Source organism: Anolis sagrei, chromosome 2, assembly GCF_037176765.1.
Source record: "Anolis sagrei isolate rAnoSag1 chromosome 2, rAnoSag1.mat, whole genome shotgun sequence".
Classification (NCBI taxonomy): Eukaryota; Metazoa; Chordata; class Lepidosauria; order Squamata; family Dactyloidae; genus Anolis; species Anolis sagrei.
Genome location: NC_090022.1, coordinates 18,582,398 through 18,604,671, shown reverse-complemented (window position 1 = coordinate 18,604,671; position 22,274 = coordinate 18,582,398). Strand labels below are relative to the sequence as shown.

Below are 22,274 nucleotides of genomic sequence, written 5' to 3'. Positions count from 1 at the left end.
AAGCAACGTGCAGCCATTGAATTCTTGACAGCAGAAGGTGTCACCTCAACATCTTTAAACTACCTCACCCAATGATGCACACTACTCATATCAAGACAATAACCATAAACAGCTTGCATTCTCCGATGATAGATGCATAGATGAACAGATATTTTGACTCATTATATAGATAGAAATATAGATTAGCATATCACCCAGGGAAATGTAGTATAGTCAGCCACCTTTTAACATGGCTGTTTGAGGAACCATTATAGTTCCAGTTTTTAGTGTTGCTGTGTGCCTTCAGGTGACTTCTAATCTTTAAAACCCTTATCACATGTCAACATAGCATTCATTTCCTAATCTAATCCGCAAAAATCAAACCCATAAACATGGAAGGCTGACTGTAATTCCAGCAAAAGTTGGAGGACAAGATTTTTGCCTGAAACCTTGAGAAATGTACTATTTGTCAGAACAAACCCTACTAAGGTCGTAACACAATAGTATGACTCATTGTAGAGGAGTTTATCTGGAACTTTTGCCATGTCAGCAGGGTGAAAACAGAGCAGTGTAACTCTTGATATATTAAAATCCACATTACAAATGCTGTGTGAATGCTAGGTAAGACTACTAATTGCCTATATTGCCCATGATTAATTCATGATTTGAAATGTAATATGGGTTGAGTATCCCTTATCCAAAATGCTTGGCTCTCAGTGAGTTGTTTTAATTATTATTTTGGAATACCTGCATTTGCATATTTGGACATAATGAGATGTCTTAGAAATTGGACCCAGGTCTAAACAAGAAATAAATTTTATGTTTTCTATGCACTTCATGCACATAGGTAAAGGTAAAGGTTTCCCTTTGGCATTAAGTCTAGTCATGTTCGACTCTGGCGGTTGATGCTCATCTCCATTTCTAAGTTGAAGAGCCGGCGTTGTCTGTAGATGTCTCCTAGGTCATGTGGACTACATGGAGCTCTGTTGCCTTCTGGCAGAAGTGGTACCTATTGATCTATTCATATTTGCATGTTTTTGAACTGCTAGGTTGGCAGAAGCTGGGGCTAACAGTGGGAGCTCACCCCGCTCCCCAGATTCAAATCTCTGACCTCAGCAGCTCAGCGGCTTAACCTGCTGCACCACCAGGGGCTGTGCACAATAACCTGATATATTTAAAATAATTTTGTGCACAAAACAAACTTTGTGTGCACTGAACCATCAAAAAATGAAGGGTTGAGTGTCTCAGCCACTCATGTGGATTATTTTGGAGAGTGGAGTAGTTCAGATTTCGGAGTTCTTGATTGGGAATGTTCAACCCGGATGAGCGTTGGAGTTTTGTTTTATTGCTTCCGGCCAATTCTTTTCCTTTTGTGCACCTTGAAATGAGTGTGCCAAAAACATTGAGTCAACAATGTCTTGGTCAACAAAATGTCAAATATTTCAATATTTGGATTTTGTTTCCTTCCACCCTTAAGGCTGGCTTTGCATTTTTTTTTACTCACTCAGGAACATAATTCCTGAGTGAGTTTGGGAAAAAGGCCAGGCCACATTGCCCCAGGACTGTGAAACATTGACTAAAGATTTGATTAGTTGGAAAGGAAGGTTAATCCTTTTTCAGTCTTCATATCAGACAGATACACAGGAATGTAAATCATTGTTCCAGCCAGTCTCTAAATCATCTCTTCCCTCTTGCAAAAAATGCTATCTATAATAAACTCTCTTAAAGGATAAGTCTGCTCTCCAGCTGGCAGACAAGGAGCATATCTCCTAAATCTGCTGCTTAGGGTTCTTGGATCCATTGGTCTCCATGTTTAGACCCCCTGATATTGATGAATGACAGGTCCCATCATCCATGGTTATTTGGTCATGTAAGATGTGAATGATGGGAGTTGTAGGTCAACAGCACTTTTCGTGGGATAGGGTTGAGAAATAAAAATGGAACTGTTGGAGATTGGCCACGGGATCATCAGAATATATGTGTCCATGATATTGGTTTATATTCTTCTTCACTGGCCCTTACTTAGGTGATCCCTCATTGTCCGAGCATGATGGCCTTCCAAATACAGTGCCCTGGCGGTGGATACATAGGTGACTATAGAGCCCGATTCTTCATTCGCATGTTCTTCCACATTGGTTTCCAGGTGGAAGGCAGTCCTGGTCAGCGTTGTCCGTAGACACCTCCAAGATTATGTGGCCAGCATGACTGCATGGAGCGCTGTTACCTTTCTGCCAGAGCGGTTCCTATTGATCTATTCACATCTGCATGTTTTCGAGCTGCTTGATTGGCAGAAGCTGGGGCTAACAGCAAGAACTGACCCACTCCCCGAGTTTGAACCTGCAACCTTTCAGTCAGCAAGTTCAGCAGCCCAGCAGTTTAACCCACTGTGCCATTGGGAGCTCCAAAAAATGGGGTACAGTGTTACCTCGCTACTTTACGGTTCGCTTTTAGCGGGCTCGCTGTTTTGCAGGTTTTTGAAAATATTAATAAAAAATACTAAATATTTACGTCCAGTGGAGGCCAGGGACCTGGAAGTGTGGCAGCCTGAGGCATGGCGGGGAAGGCCTGGCTCCCTGGCCTCCACAGTTCCCGGAAGTATGGCGGCCTGAGGTGCGGCGGGGAAGGCCTGCCTCCTTGGCCTGCTGCTCCAGAGGCTCTGTGGAGGCCAGGGAGGCAGGCAGGTGCCCTTGGGATGGGCCGGGAGGAGAGTAAGGAAGTGCAGGTAAGAAAATAATATATAATATGTATAAAATAATGTATAAATATTGAGTCGCCGATAGGCTGGGAAAAGTGGTATACAAATACAATAAATAAATAAAATAAATATTTAAATTAATATGGTGTCCCTACTTTGTGGATTTTCACATCGCGGGTGGTCCTGGAACGGAACAGCCACAATTAGACCACACCTGGAATATTGTGTCCAATTCTGGGCACCACAATTGAAGAGATATATTGACAAGCTGGAATGTGTCCAGAGGAGGGCGACTAAAATGATCAAGGGTCTGGAGAACAAGCCCTACGAGGAGCAGCTTAAATGTTTAGCCTGAAGAAGAGAAGGCTGAGAGGAGACATGATAACCATGTACAAATATGTGAGAGGAAGTCACAGGGAGGAGGGAGCAGGCTTGTTTTCTGCTGCCCTGGAGACTAGGACACGGAACAATGGCTTTAAACTACAGAAAACAAAGGAGATTCCACGTCAACATTAGGAAGAACTTCCTGACTGTGAGAGCTGTTCAGCAGTGGAACTCTCTGCCCCGGAGTGTGGTAGAGGCTCCTTCTTTGGAAGCTTTGAAACAGAGGCTAGATGGCCATCTTTTGGGGATTCTTTGAATGCAGTTTTCCTGCTTCTTGGCAGGGGGTTGGACTAGATAACCCATGAGGTCTCTTCCAATTCTATGATTCTAAGTAAGAGAACACTTTATAAATAAATAAATATCATCACCATAATCCTTTTCCTTGATTCTTGTGGACTACCTTCAGTTGAACCCCAGCTCAGATTGACAATCTAGAGAGTAGTAGTCCCTCGTCCTGAGCTTTGTGATTGGCTGAAGGAGAAGAGGCCGGACTTAGAAAAGCCTATATGATCCCAGGAACTGGGAGGGCAGCCAGGAGGTGATTGTAGACATCTAAGCAAGAAGTTCAGATCTGAGAAGTGTGTCAGCCACACGTAGGGTTGTGCTAGGTAAGCGCTCTGTCCTGTCTAAGGGCTGGGCTTTTTAATCCCTTTGCTTTCTCTCCTTCCCTCCTCTGAGATGATCCAAGCCTTTAATTGCATTTCACTTTGTTGCTGTGTTGTTTATAGCTCTGCAGCCATCGGAGAGAGGCTTAGATTCATTAAGTGGCTAATGGAGAGAAGTGCTCCAACTATTAGGCTTCGATTAGCTGGGAATCTCTGCCATGGACCAGGTGAAAGGAGAGCATCATGTGAACTAATCAGTCAGCTGGAACTTTCCAACATCCCTGGATGTATGGCTAACCCCCTTTCCCTCATTCATGGCATATATTAAAAAAATGGGGGGAAATGCAAAATCCAGAGAGCCCTGTTTCCAAGAATTAGAGATAAGAGGCAGCCAACATCATCAAAGAGGCATACATAGGTTCTTGTGGGTTTTTTCGGGCTATAGGGCCATGTTCTAGAGGCATTTCTCCTGACGTTTTGCCTGCATCTATGGCAAGCATCCTCGGAGGTAGTGAGAGGATGCTACCTCTGAGGATGCTTGCCATAGATGCAGGCGAAACGTCAGGAGAAATGCCTCTCGAACATGGCCCTATAGCCTGAAAAAACCCACAAGAACCTAGTGATTCTAGCCATGAAAGCCTTCAACAATACATTGAGGCGTACATAGCTAATGTAAGGATTTCAAGTGCAAAAGGTTGTTTACTATCTCTCTACAGTGCCAGAACTGTGACTTTAGAAGGAAAATTTCATTGGAGGAGGCAGAATATGCTTCTGGTAAACTGTAAGTGGAAATGGCAACTTTGCCTACTTGCCAACCTCAATGAGCGTGTTGCACATTTGTGGCTTCACTTTGTGGATCCAGCAGGAGATTGTAACCCTGTTTCTTGTAACCCTGTTTCTCAAGGACACAACAGTGCCGCATTTGTTCAGCTCAGTACTTCGTAATGCAACAATAATATCTTGTTACTGTTGTTGATTTTGTTGTAAGTTTCATATTGTTTCTGACTTACGGCAATTCTTAAGTGAACTTTACTTACCTACTTAGGCGATCCCTCATAACTCAAGGATGACTGTCTTTCAGATGTGGTGTCTTGGCGGTGGGTCTGTAGGTGGCTGTGGAGCCCTATTCTTGTTCTGCATGTTCTCCCATAGTTAGGACTTCGGTTTCCAGGTGGAAGGCAGTTCTGGTCAGTATTGGCTTGACACGCCTTCCTCTTGGCATGTTTCTCTCTTTCGCCCTCCGTTCGTGCCTCTTTTAATTCCGCAGCACTGCTGGTCACAGCTGACCTCCAGTTAGAGCACTCAAGGGCCAGGGACCCCCAGTTCTTGGTGTCTATGCCAGAGTTTTTAAGGTTGGCTTTAAGCCCATCCTTAAATCTCTTTTCCTGTCCACCAACATTCCATTTCCGGTTCTTGAGTTCGGAGTAGAGCAACTGCTTTGGGAGACGGTGATCGGGCATTCAGACAACGTGGCCAGTCCAGTGGAGTTGATAGTGGAGGAGCATCGCTTCAGTGCTGGAAGTCTTTGCTTCTTCTAGCACACTGACATTTGTCCGTTCGCCTTTCCAAGAGATTTGCAGGATTTTTTTGGAGGCAGCACTGATGGAATCGTTCCAGGAGTTGCGTATGACTTCTGTAGACAGTCCACGTTTCATAGGCGTATAGCAGGGTTGGGAAGACAATAGTTCTATAAGCAAGCATCTTGTTATCCCTACGGATGTCCCGTCCTCAAACACTCTGTGCTTCATTCGGAAAAATGCTGCACTTGCAGAGCTCAGGTGGTTTTGTATTTCAGTGTCAATGTTGATGTTTGTGGAGAGGTGGCTGCTGTGGTAGCGTAAATGGTCAACATTTTCTAATGTTACACCATTAAGCTGTATTTCTGGCATTGGAGAGAGATTTATCTCTCAATGTAGACTCATATAATCCAGTTCAAAGCAGATAATGTGGATTATCTGCTTTGATAATCTGGATTATATCACAGTGTCTCTTCTCCAATGTAATCATACTGAGTTCCCTAAAATGTTCCTTGTTGGGCCTGTTTTCCAGCCCTTTTGCTATATTGACTACCAATCTATTGTATCCACCATGGATAGCTCCTTCAAAGTTCAGAGTTGAACCCAGAATTGAGATCAGGTCAGTCCCCTCTTTCCTGACCTTTTGGAGACAGCTAAAGACCTGGCTGTGGAACCAATCATTCAGCTCATCATAGGAATATTTAAAGTTAAAGTGAAAGTTGAAAGCGCAATGACCCAGGACTGTTGAGGGATAACAGCTATGTCTTTGCATGATAGGTGATGTCAATTTTGATGTTTTATACTGTTTTTTCAATCGATGACATTGAATTGTTGCCAACGCTGTGAATTGCCCTGAGTCCCCTTTGGGGTGGAGAAGGGTGGTATACAAATACCTCAAATAAATAAATAAATAAATAAATAAATAATAAACCCTAACCAACTGCTCTGAATTTACTCTGGAGACAAAGGACCATTATACACTGCCCTATAACCCAGATTATCAAAGCACAAAACCCACATTATCTGCTTTGAACTGGATTATAAGGCGTCTACATTGCCTTATAATCCACTTCAAAGCAGATAATCTGGATTTTATAGGGCAGTGTAGAAAAGGCCAAAGTTGATCTGTAAGGTTTTTCCAGGTGCCTAAGTTCTGTTGACTATCTGCTTCCTTGCAAGCATGTCTATTTAATTGGGAACAAGCTGTTGACAAATGGGTTTATCTTTTGTGTTCGTGACAAGATAACATTGTGTTGCAATTTTGCTGCTAGGTAGTGCTGTGATATGTCTGTCAAACCGCTTTGCCTTCAAAAGGTGGATTGAAGTGGAACAAATGGGATAGTTTCTGTGGGTGATCTTCAAGAGCAGATAGGCACAATCTAAAGCCTAACCTGGCTTTAGACGTACAATATCAAAGATTGTTTTCCCCCTTCGTACTTTGTACATCAAGGGTCTGGAGAATAGACCTATGAAGAGCAGCTTCAAGAGCTGGGCATGTTTAGCCTGCAGAAGAGAAGGCTGAGAGGAGACATGATGAGAGCCATGTATAAATATGTGAGAGGAAATCATAGGGAGGAGGGAACAGGCTTGTTTTCTGCTGCCCTGGAGACTAGGACATGGAGCAATTGCGTCAAACTACAGGAAAGAAAGGAGATTCCACCTGAACATGAGGAAGAACTTCCTAACTCTGAGAGCTGTTCAGCAGTGGAACTCTCTGCCCCAGAGTGTGGTGGAGGCTCCTTCTTTGGAGACTCTTAAGCAAAGGCTGGATGGCCATCTGTCAGGGATGATTTGAATGCTATTATCCTGGTTCTTGGCAAGGAGTTAGATGACCCACAAGGTCCTTTCCAACTCTAACTTACATAGACACATGCACATTCACACAGACGAACACACTCACACATGCATGCACACACACACACACACACACACATATATATATAGAGAGAGAGCAGAGTTTCAGAAGTGGTCTTTCAGTTGCCCGAAAAACATCTACTCTCCCTTAAAACATCTTGGTTTAAATCACGCTCTCAAGTGACCAAAAATAAGGTAGACTTCTTTAAAAGTAACATAGTTGGTTTACTCACAAACTTCATGTATTCAGCATACAGGTAATTTGCATATCAATCCAGTTACAGATAGGATTTAGAGTAGTTTCTCTGTGCAGATAACACAGGGCACCTTTCTTATAATCAACAGTCCAAAGTCTGAAAACTTATCTCTGTTCTGAGAGTCTAATAGAATCTCTGTCTAGTCTGAAAATCCAGTGGAGTCGAAACTGTACTGTTTCTACTGGCATCTGAAAGCATCCTGTTTGTAAAATGGAGTCTGAGTCCTGAAAAATCCCAGACTGAAAGTCTAATAGCTTCTGAACTATATTGTTTCTACTGATGTCTGAAAGCAAACACTATTTCTAAACTGGAGTCTGAGTCCTGAACAATCCCAGACTGAAAGTCTAATAGCTTCTGAACTGTACTGTTTCTATTGATGTCTGAAAGCATACTATTTCTAAAATGGAATCTGAGTCCTGAACAATTCCAGAGCTGGTCATGTGGCCTATAGCTCATCCCACTACAGAGTTAAGGAAAACTGCATACCGATACACACATAAACAATACAGTAAGCAATCTGAATCAAAGGCATAATAAATAACTAGTGCAGGCCTGAAGAAGGTTGCTATTCCCGGCAAATTTAGATGAATAACCTGATTCAGAGCAGTGCCTAAAAGTGGTATAAATCTAGCTTTGACTATTTCTTTTCAGCACATAGTGAGAGTCCTGCTTGCTTCTCATCTTTGAGCTAAAGCATTGAGGGAGGCAAGCAAATCGTGAATTTTTGAAAATATAAATAATTTTAATAACACGCTAAAAACTAAATGAAACTAAACTAGGTTGGTACTTATTTACTTAGGCGATCCCTCGTAGCTCGAGGATGCTTGTCTTCCAGATGTGGTGTCTTGGCGATGGGTCCGTAGTCGGTTGTAGAGCCCAATTCTTGATCCGCATGTTCTCCCGCAGTGAGGACATCAGTTTCTAGACAGAAGGCGGCCCCGGTCAGGGTTGGTTTGATGTACCTTCCTCTTGGCACATTTCTCCCTTTCACCCTCCATTCATGCCTCTTTGAATTCTGCAGCACTGCTGGTCACAGCTGGCCTCCAGATAGAGCATTCAAAGGCCAGGCCTTCCCAGTTCTTGGTGTCTATGCCACAGTTTTTGAGTTTGGCTAGGTTGGTACAAATAGCAACATAAACATTGATGGCTATGTGGTCAACCCTCCATATTTGCAACGGTTAGGAACAGAATCATATTATTTTTTACCTGAAAGAATGCCTCTTTTAGAATGTCTACGTCATTTCTCCGAGGTCCTTCAGTGAGACTCTGTGGGAAACATGCATCAGAAATTGACTGAAGGACTTACAGAGTTCTAGGGAGAACATTTGATTGTAAATCAAGACATCCATAAAAGCCAAACCTGCAAAAGTAGAGGATTGACTGTCATGCCGTCAGACAATCATGCAAAAGGTCTATTGCAACAAAGCTTCATTGAAGAGGTAGGAAATGTTCCGAAGTTCCACACTGTAAGCACCCAGCGCCCTTCCACACCCAGAATATCAAGGCAGAAAATGCCAAAATATCTGCTTTGAACTGTGTTATCTGAGTCCACACTGCCATATATTCCAGTTCAAAGCAGATAATGAGGAATTTTATTCAGCTGTGTGGAAAGAGCCCCAGAACAAAGAAAATCCCTTTGGCCTTGAGACTCCAAGGAGGTATTTAGAAATTGGTTGTTAAGCCTGAATGTTGGCAAGGGCTCAGCAGACAACACGGATTCCTTCAGTGCCTTCAGTGGCAGACAGATGAGAGATTAGATGGCAAGGGCAAGGAAGATACAAAGCAGATCTAAGGCAGGACTGAGGGCAAGGAAGGTAAGCATCATCGGAAGCCAGCAAGAAGTGCTCTGCTGTTGAGTGCACTTAGTGTAATTGCAAGGCATCTCCTATACAGGTAAAAGGTCCAAAGCAGAGGTGGGCACCTGTGGAAGAATAGATGGGTGCTTTAGTCACCTAGAAGACCTTGAAGGGTCATGTCTGCCTCTGCAAAAAAGGTTTTTTAAAAGTTTAAACTTTATGGGGGCATTTTCATGTTTTGATATTGCCCCATAACTTTCTCTCACCCTGGACATTCCACAGATATATAACCCCACTTGCATTGTCTCCAACAAATCTAACAACCTCTGAGGATGCCTGCCATAGATGTGGGTGAAACATCAGGAGAGAATGCTTCTGGAGCATGGCCATACAGCCTGGAAAACTCACAAAAACCCAGTGGTTCCGGCCATGAAAGCCTTCGACAACACATATGGCTCCTAGGATTCCATAGCACTGAGCCATGACTGGTAAAGTGGTGTCAAATTGCATTATAACTACGAGGGTTGAATGAAAAGTAATGCCTCCATCTTCGTTACTTGGGTTTGGGTGGGAATATTTTAATAAATCAAACACAGAAATAATCCTTAGAATGTGCTCTTTAACTACCACTATTCACTTTCCACATAATCATCAGACAATTGGATACATTTCTGCCAACAATGAACAAGTTTTCTGAAGTTGTCACGGAAGACGTTTGTGCGCTTTCATATCAGATGTCAGCATCCCGGGTACCCATCGTGCACAGGTCTTCCGATAGCCAAGCCAAGCAATAATGTGACCCCCACGTTCTTGTGAAATGCTGATTATGCTTAAAATTTCTCTCTGAGTGATACGATGATCGTCCTGAATCAATCTGTCAACCTTTTGCATGTGAAACTCGGTGGTTGCTGTCACATGACATCAAAAGCTTTGTTTGTCACGCAAGTCAGATGTTCCCACCTCAACATCTTTAAACTTACTTGCCCAACAACGCACAGTACTCACATCAACACAATCACCATAAACAGCTTGCATTCTCTGATGAATCTCCTTTGGGGTGACACCTTCAGCTGTCAAGAATTCAATGATTTCATGTTGTTTAAGTCACGTTGACTGACCGTCTGCGCAGGGTTCCATACTTTGCAATTTAACAACACAACCGTTCAATGCTAAGGCTTCCCGCTAAAATGGAATTGTAGAGGAGAGTCTACTGAACAAGCCAGTACATGCCGCATACCAGTACTGCCATTTGTTGACGAGATACGAAGGTGGAGGCATTACTTTTCATTCAATCATTGTACAATGTAGTGTATCCCTAAAATGGTAGCATCCTGGAGTGATGTTGTGTTTACTCAGATCATCTTAATGGGGATGGGCAGTGTCCCCCCAAGTGTACCTGGGAGCCAAACGAAATTGGCGCCCATTGACTAGAGTTGTTGTTAGTATTATATATGTTTTTCTATCCCACTTAATCTCCCCAAAGGGGACTCAAAGAGGCTTTGTTGTGTCTTTTCTTTTTGAAAACTCTGCAAGAAGCAGAAGCTGATAATTTATGCACCAGCTAAACTCTGCAAACCAATACTTTGTGCATTTTACCCACCTTGGCATTAGCATGCATTTCCCCTTTTGATCTTTTTTATGGGAAAATAAATCCGCGCAAAAGACATGGCCAGGGATTTTTAATCCAGACTGGAGGTTTATTTGTGAGTTGTTGTAATTCTCCAGTGGCCCCACTTGCGAATATTGGGGGGGGGGGGGGGGGGGGATGGGTATTTCATTGGAAGAAGGAGAAAGAGAGAAAAAGGAGCAAAATGCAAATGCTTCCAGTGCCTTGTAACCTAGTTTCTCCAAAGAGCTTATTACTGTCAAGACACGTTTTTTCCAGCTTTGTAAAATAACTTGATCTGCATTGCGAATATCTGCCTTCACACACCCATCTGAAATTCTGCTGCTCTTCTGCTTGGTGAGAAGGCTGGGAAACTTTGAAAGCTTGCATGTGGCAACGTCAGTCTACGTCAGCTTTTGGACCTGATATTGGTGAGGGACTGGTATTTTTGTACTTCTAACACATAGAAATATTTTTGTGTGAATGGGTGGGAAGCCTTTCTGAAAATCCTTATTCTGTCAGTTTCTGCAGATTATTTTATTTATAGCTCGCCTTTCTTCCAGCACAGAACCAAAAGCCATAGCTGCTCTGCTGTTACTGCAAATAAATTGTGGTTTCAGATAGATTGGTAGGTAGATAAGTAGGTAGATAGATGGATAAGTAGATAGATCTGTTTTGCAGCTTCCTATTTAAATACTGTTTTTCTTCAATAATAAGATGCCATTGATTATAAGATGCGCACAAATTTCAGTACTTACTTTGATGATCCCTCGTATAGTCTTGGTGGTAGATCTGTAGGTGGCTGTGGAGCACTATTCCTGATCCGCATGCTCTCCCGCAGTAAGGATATCAGTTTCCCGGTGGAAGGCAGTCCTGGCCAGGGTTGGCTTGACACACCTGCCTCCTGGCACATTTCTCCCTTTTGCCCTCTGTTCGTGCCTCTTCGAATTCTGCAGCACTGCTGGTCACAGCTGACCTCCACTTGGAGGGCAGAGCATGCACTTTTGTTGACCGGACCTGCTGCAGAGCTTCTCTGTGGAAAAGTGAGTTAAATATAACTTACCCAAGGTCAAAAGAGCTGAAAATAGACTTGAAGTATAGCTAAGAGATTGTAGAACAAACTTGTTTACTTTTCTGCCAAATCTGAAATAACAGAGGCATTAAAAAGCGATATCCAAAAAGCTAACCTCCACTTAGAGCACTTAAAGGCCAGAGAATATATGTGCCCATGACATTGGTGTATATTCTTCTTCACTGGTAATTACTTAGGTGATCCCTCTTTGTCCGAGCACAATGGCCTTCCAAGTACAGTGCCCTGGCGGTGGATACGTAGGTGACTGTAGAGCCCTATTCTTGATCTGCATGTTCTTCCACAGTGAGGACATTGGCTTCCAGGTGGAAGGCAATCCTGGTCAGGGTTGGCATGTTTCTCCCTTTTGACCTCCATTCGTGCGCCTTCAAATTCTGCAGCACTGCAGGTCACAGCTGACCTCCAGTTACAGTGTTCAGGGGCCAGGGCTTCCCAGTTCTCGGTGTCTATGTCACAGGTTTTAAGGTTAGCTTTAAGCCCATCTTTCAATCTCTTTTCCTGTCCACCAACATTGTGTTTCCCATTTTTGAGTTGGGAGTATAGTAATTGCTTTGGGAGACATGGATCGGGCATTCGGACAATGTGGCCAGTGCAGCGGAGTTGATGCCATAGGAGCATCGCTTCAATGCTGGTGGCCTTTTCTTCTTCCAGCATACTGACATTTGTCCACCTGTCTTCTCAAGAGATTTGCAGGATTTTTCTATTGGTGGCACTAATTCCAGTGCCACCAATAGGAAAAAAAAGCTTTGTTTAGATATCGATTAGATTTTAAGACAGAGATATTTGTATGGGGGAAGTACATATTACAGTTGAAGACTGTTGTACTGTAATTCTTTTGTTGGGAGTAAGGACACATCTATACTGACCACTTAATTTAGATTAAGGTGAGTGGGAAAGGTGATGTTTAAAAGGTGCATGGCATGAACACATGTAGCAATGCAAATTAGCAATTTTAACTGAGATAAGCAAAATCGGGAGGTACTCCAAAATAGAGCCAGAAATGTGCATCAGCGAATTAGGTGTAACCCATGATGCATGGCGAAACCATTTCAGAGACAGGTGATCCAGCACTCTGCAGATACTGTGGCCTTAAAGCTGCAGATACTGTGGCTCTTGGAACCAAATGGCAGCTGTTGTTCATCTAGGGATCCAAATTGGGCAAAACCCTATGAATTCTCCATCCATGGCTGCAACAGCCCTTTGAAAACCACCATAAGGCTGATGAAAATGAGTTCAGCACTCTTGCTTAAGAGAGGTTTCCGGGAGAGCAGTTCTTTCCTCCTTTATGGGAAAAATAATTATTGGGGAGACAGTGGAGTAATTTGCAGGGTTTGCATGGCCATCCTCATTTAATACTGAATGGCTGAGATTGTAGACTCATGCTGGCATGCTTGGAAATGCAGAGCCAGCTGGGTATCTACCAGGGTGGAGTTGATTGTGACAAAAATGCTGAATGATTGGTTTGCTCCGATTTTTGCATTCCAAATAAGAGTCACACTGTATTTAGAGGTTTGCGTGTGAAGGCGGATGGAATGTGTGTTAAAAATCTCTCCTGTTTTTGATACTGACTGTCTTGCAAGGTAAGAGAGGGGTTCGACTCTTAGGGAGTTTCACATGGCTAACCAAGTGCAATTGTTTTCTCATGTTGGTATGCTAAGACACTCTTCTTGTTGATAGGGTTGTTGTGGAATTGTTTCCAACTCAGCATACTGGACACAAAAGAGGATGGTTGTCATACTTTAAATCTCAGCTCTGTATTTATTGGAGCCTGGATTATCTTGAACAATTTAGTCTCTTTCCAAGGGTCAGCATCCCTGTTTCAACAGGAATATTTCTGCCTAGGGCAAAATGTTTTGCAGCAGCAAGGAAAGGGGGGAAAAACCCAACCCAAGGATTCAAGTTGCTGTCAGTTATTAATAGCAGAAGGAATATTCATATTAATATATTATTGATGACATATTTAATGTGATGTATAATAAGTACTACAGTTATGTAGTACCTTTAGAAGCCTGTCTTGCATTATCTTTTGTTTTGGAATATGCTATACTTGGCCACATCATGAGGAGACAGGAAAGCCTAGAGAAGACAATTATGCTGGAGAAAGTAGAAGGAAAAAGGAAGAGGGGCCGACCAAGGGCAAGATGGATGGATGGCATCCTTGAAGTGACTGGACTGACCTTGAAGGAGCTGGGGGTGGTGACGGTCGACAGGGAGCTCTGGCATGGGCTGGTCCATGAGGTCACGAAGAGTCGGAGACGACTGAACGAATGAACAACAACAAATACTTGCAGCAGAGACAGCATGATGTAATAGTTTAAGCTAGGGGTCTTCAAACTGAGGCCTGGGGGCCGGATATGGCCCTCCAAGGTCATTTACCTGGCCCACGCTCAGGGTCAGCCTAAGTCTGAAATGACTTGAAAGCACACAACAACAACAACAACAACAACAACAACAATCTTATCTCATCAGCCAAAAGCAGACCCACACTTCCCTTTGAAATACTATTAAGTTTATATTTGTTAAAATAGTTCTTCATTTTAATTATTGTATTGTTTTAAGTGTTTTTTGCACTACAAATAAGATATATGCAGTGTCCATGTGGGTTGTTGTAGGTTTTTTCAGGCTATATGGCCATGGTCTAGAGGTCAGCATCCCTGTTTCAACAGGAATATTTTTTGCCTGCATCTATGGCAAGCATCCTCAATGTGTTTTTTTTTTTCAAATTATAATCCAGCCCTCCAACAGTTTTAGGGAATGTGACCTGGCCCTCTGTTTTAAAAGTTTGAGGACCCCGGTTTAAGCTTTGGACTACAACTCTGGAGACCAGGGTTGTCCATGAAATCCATAGCTACGTCCAAGGAACTCTTATTAGTGGGTGGTTTTAAAGTGGAGTGAATGAATATCAGTGAGACTGACAGAAGGTTTATTTGTAACGGTGATACCGGTAGAACTTCAATTTTAAATAAGTCTGAATGAAACAAACGGAACGCCTTTTCCCCTTTTTTGGTTTCTATTTGAAGATTCTGATTCAGGCATCTCACGGGGAACTTTGCTGAGTTCTGAGAAGACGGAGAAGTGATTTCTCTGTGAATAGAGGACATGTTGATTTAAGACATTTCTATACTATTCTTCCTCAAAATGATTCCAAGTGTTCTGCTAGAAAAACAATGAAATACAATCAAGTGGATATAACTTCGGCCCTCCAGGTGTTTTGAACTTCAACTCCCACAATTCCTGGGAACAACCTGGAATATTGTGTCCAATTCTGAGCACCGCAATTTAGGGGAGATGTTGACAAGCTGGAATGTGTCCAGAGAAGGACGACTGGGATTTGAAGCCTAAATCATATATTTGATCGATTTTACAATAGAAATTAAAGCCATATATATTACATGAGAGTGAGAAAAAAGCATTCCCCTTCATATAGTGGCCTTTTGGCTAGAGTCAGTGGTAAATTTTAATTTATATTTTTAATATTTATTTGTTTACTTGTATACCGTCTTTCTCAGCCTTATTGGCGACTCAAGGCGGTTTACAACAAGTCAGTACACATAACAACAAAATACAAATTAAACATTAAAGCAGTATAAAACCACAATAGAAGCAGTAAAAACAATAAAAACCAACATCATTATCATCAGCATCTCCTAGTTAAATAACGTTGTCCAAGTTCCATTGTCAAGTGATTCCATTTCCTATGTCAGTTACTCTGCATTTGTAAAAGCTTGTTCATAGAACCATGTCTTAACTTGTCTCCGAAATGTTAAGAGTGAGGGAGCCAATTTAATCTTCTTAGGGAGGGAGTTTCATAGCTGAGGGGCCACCACAGAGAAGGCCCTGTCTCTCGTCCCCGCCTAATGTACTTGTGATGAGGGTGGGATCGAGAGCAGGACCTCTTAAAGTCCTAGATGGTTCATAATAGAGAGGGAAAAGACTTAGAAAGGTATATAATTTAGGAATTTAATTAGTTTTAGGGGGGACCCAACGATTACAATATTTTTCTTGGAATCTCAAAGGGATTAATCACCTTAGAAAACACAAACATGCATTCTGTTATGTTAAAAAACAAAATATGATTGGATATGTTTGCAGGAAACACATATAAGAAGAAGAGGTGAAAGACTGCGTATTAATTTTTAATTTGGTCCCCCATTTTGCAGCTTTGATGAATAAAAAAAGAGTTATAATTTATGTAAATAAGAAATATGTGGCAAAAATATGTTTAATTTGAAGGATTTGAAGTGTTTATTGTAAAAAATTGTGATAGATAATTTTGCTTTGTGGTATTATTGGAATTAATTGGTTGATCAACCATAGTTGCTAGTGCAAAAAAAGGGTGTGGGTTGAGCTGGTTAACCAAGATCGAAACACGGGTGAGCCACAGAAAGTAGCAGAAGAGGAAAATGCACGCTGAGCTCATATGCATCTTTTGGTGCCTTTTCCAGGTGGTAGGATCATGCGGCAGGGACGAAGCTACATCGGGGTCCTCGCTCCAGTTTTTCTCCTGGCCACTTCCCTTTTGCTCACTCACACAGCATCTTACAAACCCGTCATTGTTGTCCATGGCTTGTTCGACAGCCCTTCGGATTTTCGGCTTTTGCTCCAGTTCATCAATGAGGTGAGTCTGGGAGCCAGGCATGGGAGGTAGTGTGGAAAAGGTACAAATGTAAATCTAATTGTTCTTCTCAATTAGAGTGGAAACTTGGTAAAGCAAATGTTATGCAAATCTTGTTGAGTCAATAGGCCTGTTCCTAAATTTAGCCTAGAGGATGTATGTGTTTATTAGAACAATAGAATATAGGATTTTAACAAACTATAACTGTTGCAATGCTACAAAGTCAAAACTAGAGAGATGTGTTACAATGTTACGATAATATAACTGCAATTTTTAAAAATTGCTAGCCATCAGTGTGTAAGTCATGGGTAACACAACACAGTATCCTTAGAAGATGCCAGCCACAGATGCAGGCAAAATGTCAGGAGAAAATGCTGCTAGAACATGGCCATACAGCCCAGAAACCACCCAACACTTCAGTGATTCCAGCCATGAAAGCATTTGACAATACTAATGTATTGTTTATGGAAAGAAGAACTATGAGACATCCTCTCCCAAAATGGTTACTGAATTGTTCAAGAAAAGGGGGTTATTAATAGAATTATTAATATCTGAGAGTGCCTTGGACTGTGAGAAGATCCACCCAGTCCATACTTCAGGAAATAAAACCCGACTGCTCATTGGAGGGAAAGATATTAGAGGCAAAGATGAAGTACTTTGGCCACATCATGAGAAGATAGGAAAGCTTAGAGAAGACAGTTGTGCTGGGGAAAATGGAAGGAAAAAGGAAGAGAGGCCGACCAAGGGCAAGATGGATGGTGGGGATGGTGATGGCCGACAGGGAGCTCTGGTGTGGACTGGTCCATGAGGTCACGAAGAGTCGTAAGCCACTGAACGAATATACAAAAACAAGAGAATTATTTCCACCATGGGGGAGAGTATATATACTCTCCAATGCACCAATGCCTAGAGAGAGAGACAACATTGTGCAATAAGGCTAAGGCAAAAGTGATACTAATGCATCACTATGATGGTATAACAGAGTGGTATGATCATGCTCTTAGGACGTCTTTCCATGCAGTTGAGGGCCAACATAGGCCCCTTCTACACTGCCATATAAAATCCACATTATCTTCTTTGAACTGGATTATATGAATCTACACTGCCATATAATCCAGTTCAAAGCAGATAATATGGATTTTGTTTAGCAGTGTCGAAGGAGCCATAGAATAGGTTGAATTTCCTTTTCTGTAACCTTTGTTGGAAAGGAATGTGGAGCAGTGTTTCAGTAGTTTAGGCAAAGAAGGTCCATAGGGGAAAGGTTCACCCAAAAAGGCAGCTTGTACATTTTTGGGGGGTGGGCATGGTATTGGAGTTCTTGGCTGAAAGGTTGCAGGTTCGAATCCGGGAAGCAGTGTGAGCTTTCACTGTCAACCCCATCTTCTGCCAACCTAGCAGTTCGAAAACATGCAAATGTGAATAGATCAATAGGTACCTCTCCAGTGGGAAGGTAACAGAGCATGACTACATGCTTCATGCACACATGCCAGCCACATGACCTTGGAGGCATCGACGGACAACGGCGGCTCTTCAGCTTAGAAATGGAGATGAGCACCAACCCCCAGAGTTAGACACGACTGAACATAATGTCAAGGGAAAACCTTTACCTTTACTATTGGAGTTCTAGAGAAACCTAACATCTATTCCGGATCCTTCAAGAGGCTGCATGCATTGTGTGGGAACACTATTTCCATCTGTGACTGTAGTTCAGCTGGTTGGAGAGGGGTTGTGTTATCCATGAGTTTCACATTACTTGCCAGCAGGCCGGATGGACTAGTAGTCCCACTTGTTGTAAGGGAGCGCCCTGTGTTATGGCACTGCATTATGCAAGCCAGAAATAAACCCTGAAAGAGACATTGAAAAACAGTGCAACCTGAAGAATAATGCAGCAAAGGAAATGGAATAATTGGTTTGGGTTGCTATTTAGAGGCATCTTTGGATGGGATGAAAGAAAGCTTTGGTTCTCAAAGGGGACTTTGATGAAGTTTGGGAACAAATTCTGGGTAAGGAAGGAAGCTAAAGAACAAAGTCCAGATTATAGGGCACTGAATGTTCCTTGCACTTCTGTATGGGGCCTTTAGGTTACACAGCTACTAAAGACAGCAAAATAAGAGTTTATATTCTCACAAAGGAAAGAACTCTGAAATTTCAGAGATGGAAAGGAAGGTATAGAATAAAGAGGGGGTTCCAGCCCATACCCCAATACTCTCAAGTCTACCGTTACTATTATTTGGAAATTGGTTTTGTTTATTATTTGATCTCTTCCTGGGCACTACATGTGGTCCTAACCCTCATGTTCCCTTTGCAACAATCATGTGTTGAAATAGTTCACTCTGAAGGCAAAAGGTACCCAGTGAGTTTCATTGCTGGAGTTATGTCTCCAGCCCTAGTTTAATGCTGTAGTCCCGGGATGGACAACATGTGTTCCTAGAAACCTATTTCCATTTTTTAAAAATGGAACTTTTCTAGTATGTTCAGACCCCACTTAATCCCCTATTCTGATTTATATATCATTGTTTACTCATTATTTCTCACAATGGTATAGCACATCCTACACTTGTATCATCATTGCACTATTACAGCTACAATAAAAAAATTAAACCAATCATGAAGTGAGTAACGGAGTCATACTATCAGCAACAACAATTTATTACAGTCCGTAGACCCATCAGTGCAAAAGAACAGACATTTATAAATTCTCCCATTTTGGGAGAAGTTCATTATACAAGAAACATGTACATGATTTCAGGTAATACCACTATCAGAGGTTAGTTTCTTTCTCAGTCTTGTTGCTGTTGCAATAAAATTTTGCCACTATGAGAGTGGCTCTTGTCCTATAAGAGATATCTAATAATCCCCTGTGGTGGATGGTTGGTCATGTGTGACAAAATTTGATATAAAAGCTGGCTACAATGTACTAAATAGTAGCAGCACTGCAATAGAATGTCCTCTATTGTTTCTACTTCATTTCCTTCACAGGGGCGTAGTCTTTGGGAGTACGGGATTCCAGACAGCCTGCCTCTTCGCAGCTCTGATAGAAATGAGTTTAGTCTTGTCTCCTGTGCTTCACTAATAATATATTTTTTGTCGTGTCAGGAGCGACTTGAGAAACTACAAGTCGCTTCTGGTGTGAGAGAACTGGCCGTCTGCAAGGATGTTGCCCAGGGGACGCCCGGATGATTTGATGTTTTTATCATCCTTGTGGGAGGCTTCTCTCATGTCCCCGCATGAGGAGCTGGAGCTGATAGAGGGAGCTCATCCGCCTCTCCCCAGATTTGGACCTGCAACCTGTCGGTCTTCAGTCCTGCCAGCACAGGGGTTTAACCCACTGCACCACTGGGGGCTCCACACTAATAATATAATATAATATATTGTATATACATATAATATTTATAATATTATAATGTAATACAATATAACAATACTACTATTAATACAATATTATAATGATATATTTTATATTACATGTAATATTACTAGTAATATTACAATATAATGGTATAGTTCAATATAGTAATATATAATACTGATATTGTACTATGCTAATAATATAATGTATTGCATGTATATATATATATCTTGTAAGCTTCTCAAAGTCCCCTTCGGGTGGCATATAAATGTCGTAAATAATAAATAAATAAATAAATAATATTTATTTACTTTATTTGTATACCGCCCCTCACAGCCTTGCGATGACTCGAGACGGTTTACAAGGTGAAATTCAATGCCACAAAATACAAATACAATTTGAAACATTAACTTCAATAAAATAATAACAACAGCAATAAAAAACATAAGTCAGTAAATCCTCAATAAAAACATTGTCCAATTTCATCGTATAGTTGTTTCGTTTTCCTATGTCAATTACTCAATATTTGCAAATGCTTGCTCAAATAGCCATGTCTTGAGTTTTTACTGAAATTTTAGGAGTGAAGAAGCCAATCTAATCTCCTTGGGGAGGGTGTTCTATAGCCAAGGGACCACTGCTGAGAAGGCCCTGTCTTTCGTCCCCGTCAACTGTACTTGTGATGAAGGCAGGACCGAGAGCAGGGCCTCCCCAGACGATCTTGCCTTTGTAAAAGATCTACAATATTTAATCACTGTAAGGTTTTTTTTAGATATTCACATGTCTTGAAACGCTCCCTATAAGGTAAATTTAAAGATCTGGGGGAGCATGATGAGTTGGAGCAAGCGCTGATCTCTCCCAGGGCAATATCTCACAACCTTTGTTTTAGGAATTCGTATGCCATTTTAAATCCCAAGTGGAGCAAGTGGGAAGTCGTAGTATCATAGAATCCTAAAGTTGGAAAAGACCCCAAGGGCCATCTAGTCCAACCCCATTTTGCCAGGCAGGAACATACAAGCCAAACCCTCCAGATAGATGGCCATCCAACCTCTGTTTAAAAACTTCCAGAGAAGGAGGCTCCATTACACTCTGAGGGAAAGTTTTTCAATTGTCTTTGAGTGTGATAATGATGCCATTAATGCAGGTGAAAGACCATTAATGCAAAATAAATGCTGTTGATGAAGATGAAAAAGTATGCAAATGATGCTAGTAAAGTGCAAATGCAGCAAGGGTGTGATAGAGAGCATCAGCAATCAGCTGGTGTGAATTTCAAACAGAATAATGCTGCATGGAGTGGGTTTGACTGGAAAGTCTGTCTTTCTGGATTGAGAAAGAGAAGGCATGTGGGGCTCTTAGACATTCCTGCATACTTATTCTTCAAGTATTTCCTTTGTAGAAATATAATTTTAAGGCAAAAGACTGAAAGAGTCAGTTTAAGGTTTTGGTTAGGATCTTTTCTGGACATGGGAAATCCAGGTTCAAATCCCCACTGAGCCACAGAGTAGTGATATTTGGCATAGTTATTCTGTCGCAGTCTGGCCAGCTTTACTGGTCTGTTGTGAGAATAATGTAGAAAAGGCAAAACAGTGGTTTTTGCTGCTTTAAACTTTGAAGGAACATGTAATGAATAAACATACCAAACACCCCCTGCTAAGCATGAAAATGGTATTAATAACTTTCAAATAACTTTAAAGCATAGGTTCTTTTTATTGCAATTTTCCCGTAAGAGAAAAGGTACCAGAACTTTTATACAAATCATGACATTGAACATACAGACATACAGATTCTGTGTAACTATATTGAATTTACAAACAACCTTAAGGTACATTGACTCACAATCAAGTAAAGGGGAATTCCATTTTGACTCAGCACTCACTTTCCCCTTATACATTCAGTCATCCTCATGGCATACTATGTCCAATTCTGGGCACTGCAGTTGAAGGGAGATGTTGACAAGCTGGAATGTGTCCAGAGGGGGGCGACTCAAACGATCAAGGATCAGGAGAACAAGCCCTATGAGAAGCAGCTTAAAGAGCTGGGAATGTTTAGCATGCAGAAGAGGAGGCTGAGAGGAGACGTGATGAGGGCCATGTATCAATATATGAGGGAAAGTCATAGGGAGGAGGGAGCAAGCTTGTTTTCTGCTGCCATGGAGACTAGGAGGCCGAACAATGGCTTCAAACTACAGGAAAGGAGAATCCACTTGAACATGAGGAAGAACTTCCTGACTGTGAGAGCTGTTCAGCAGTGGAACTCTCTGCTCCAGAGGGTGGTGGAAGCTTCTTCTTTGGAGGTGTTTATACAGAGTCTAGATGGCCATCTCTTGGGGATGCTTTGAATGCGATTTTCCTGCAGGGGGTTGGACCGGATGGCCCACAAGGTCTCTTCCAACTCTGTGATTCTGTGCATCAATATTTCTCCTCCCATCATCTCTTAGGCCAGATTGCTTCCTTGCAAATCTGCTACTTTTCCAATACTTCCAAAACTTCTAAAATACTAATTGCATCCTCTTTCCCTAAGAACAATGCCA

At 41.9% G+C, this 22,274-nt stretch overlaps 1 protein-coding gene across 4 annotated transcripts in view; it reads left to right on the top strand.

The window, feature by feature from the left end:
* The window catches only part of PPT2 (palmitoyl-protein thioesterase 2), a 58,837-nt gene that overhangs the window by 17,910 nt on the left and 18,653 nt on the right, over positions 1-22,274 (top strand). For 2 of the 4 annotated variants that reach the window (XR_010909389.1, XM_060759525.2), the window contains exons 1-2: positions 10,974-11,124; positions 16,229-16,401. Coding sequence is in view for 3 of the 4 variants with exons in the window: in XM_060759525.2 (XP_060615508.2) it covers positions 11,082-11,124; positions 16,229-16,401 (216 nt within the window). In the remaining variant the exon portion in view is untranslated. Of the gene's footprint in view, positions 1-3,582; positions 3,667-10,973; positions 11,125-16,228; positions 16,402-22,274 lie in introns of those variants that run through there. The other 2 variants (XM_060759526.2, XM_067465457.1) reach the window with 2 other exon arrangements.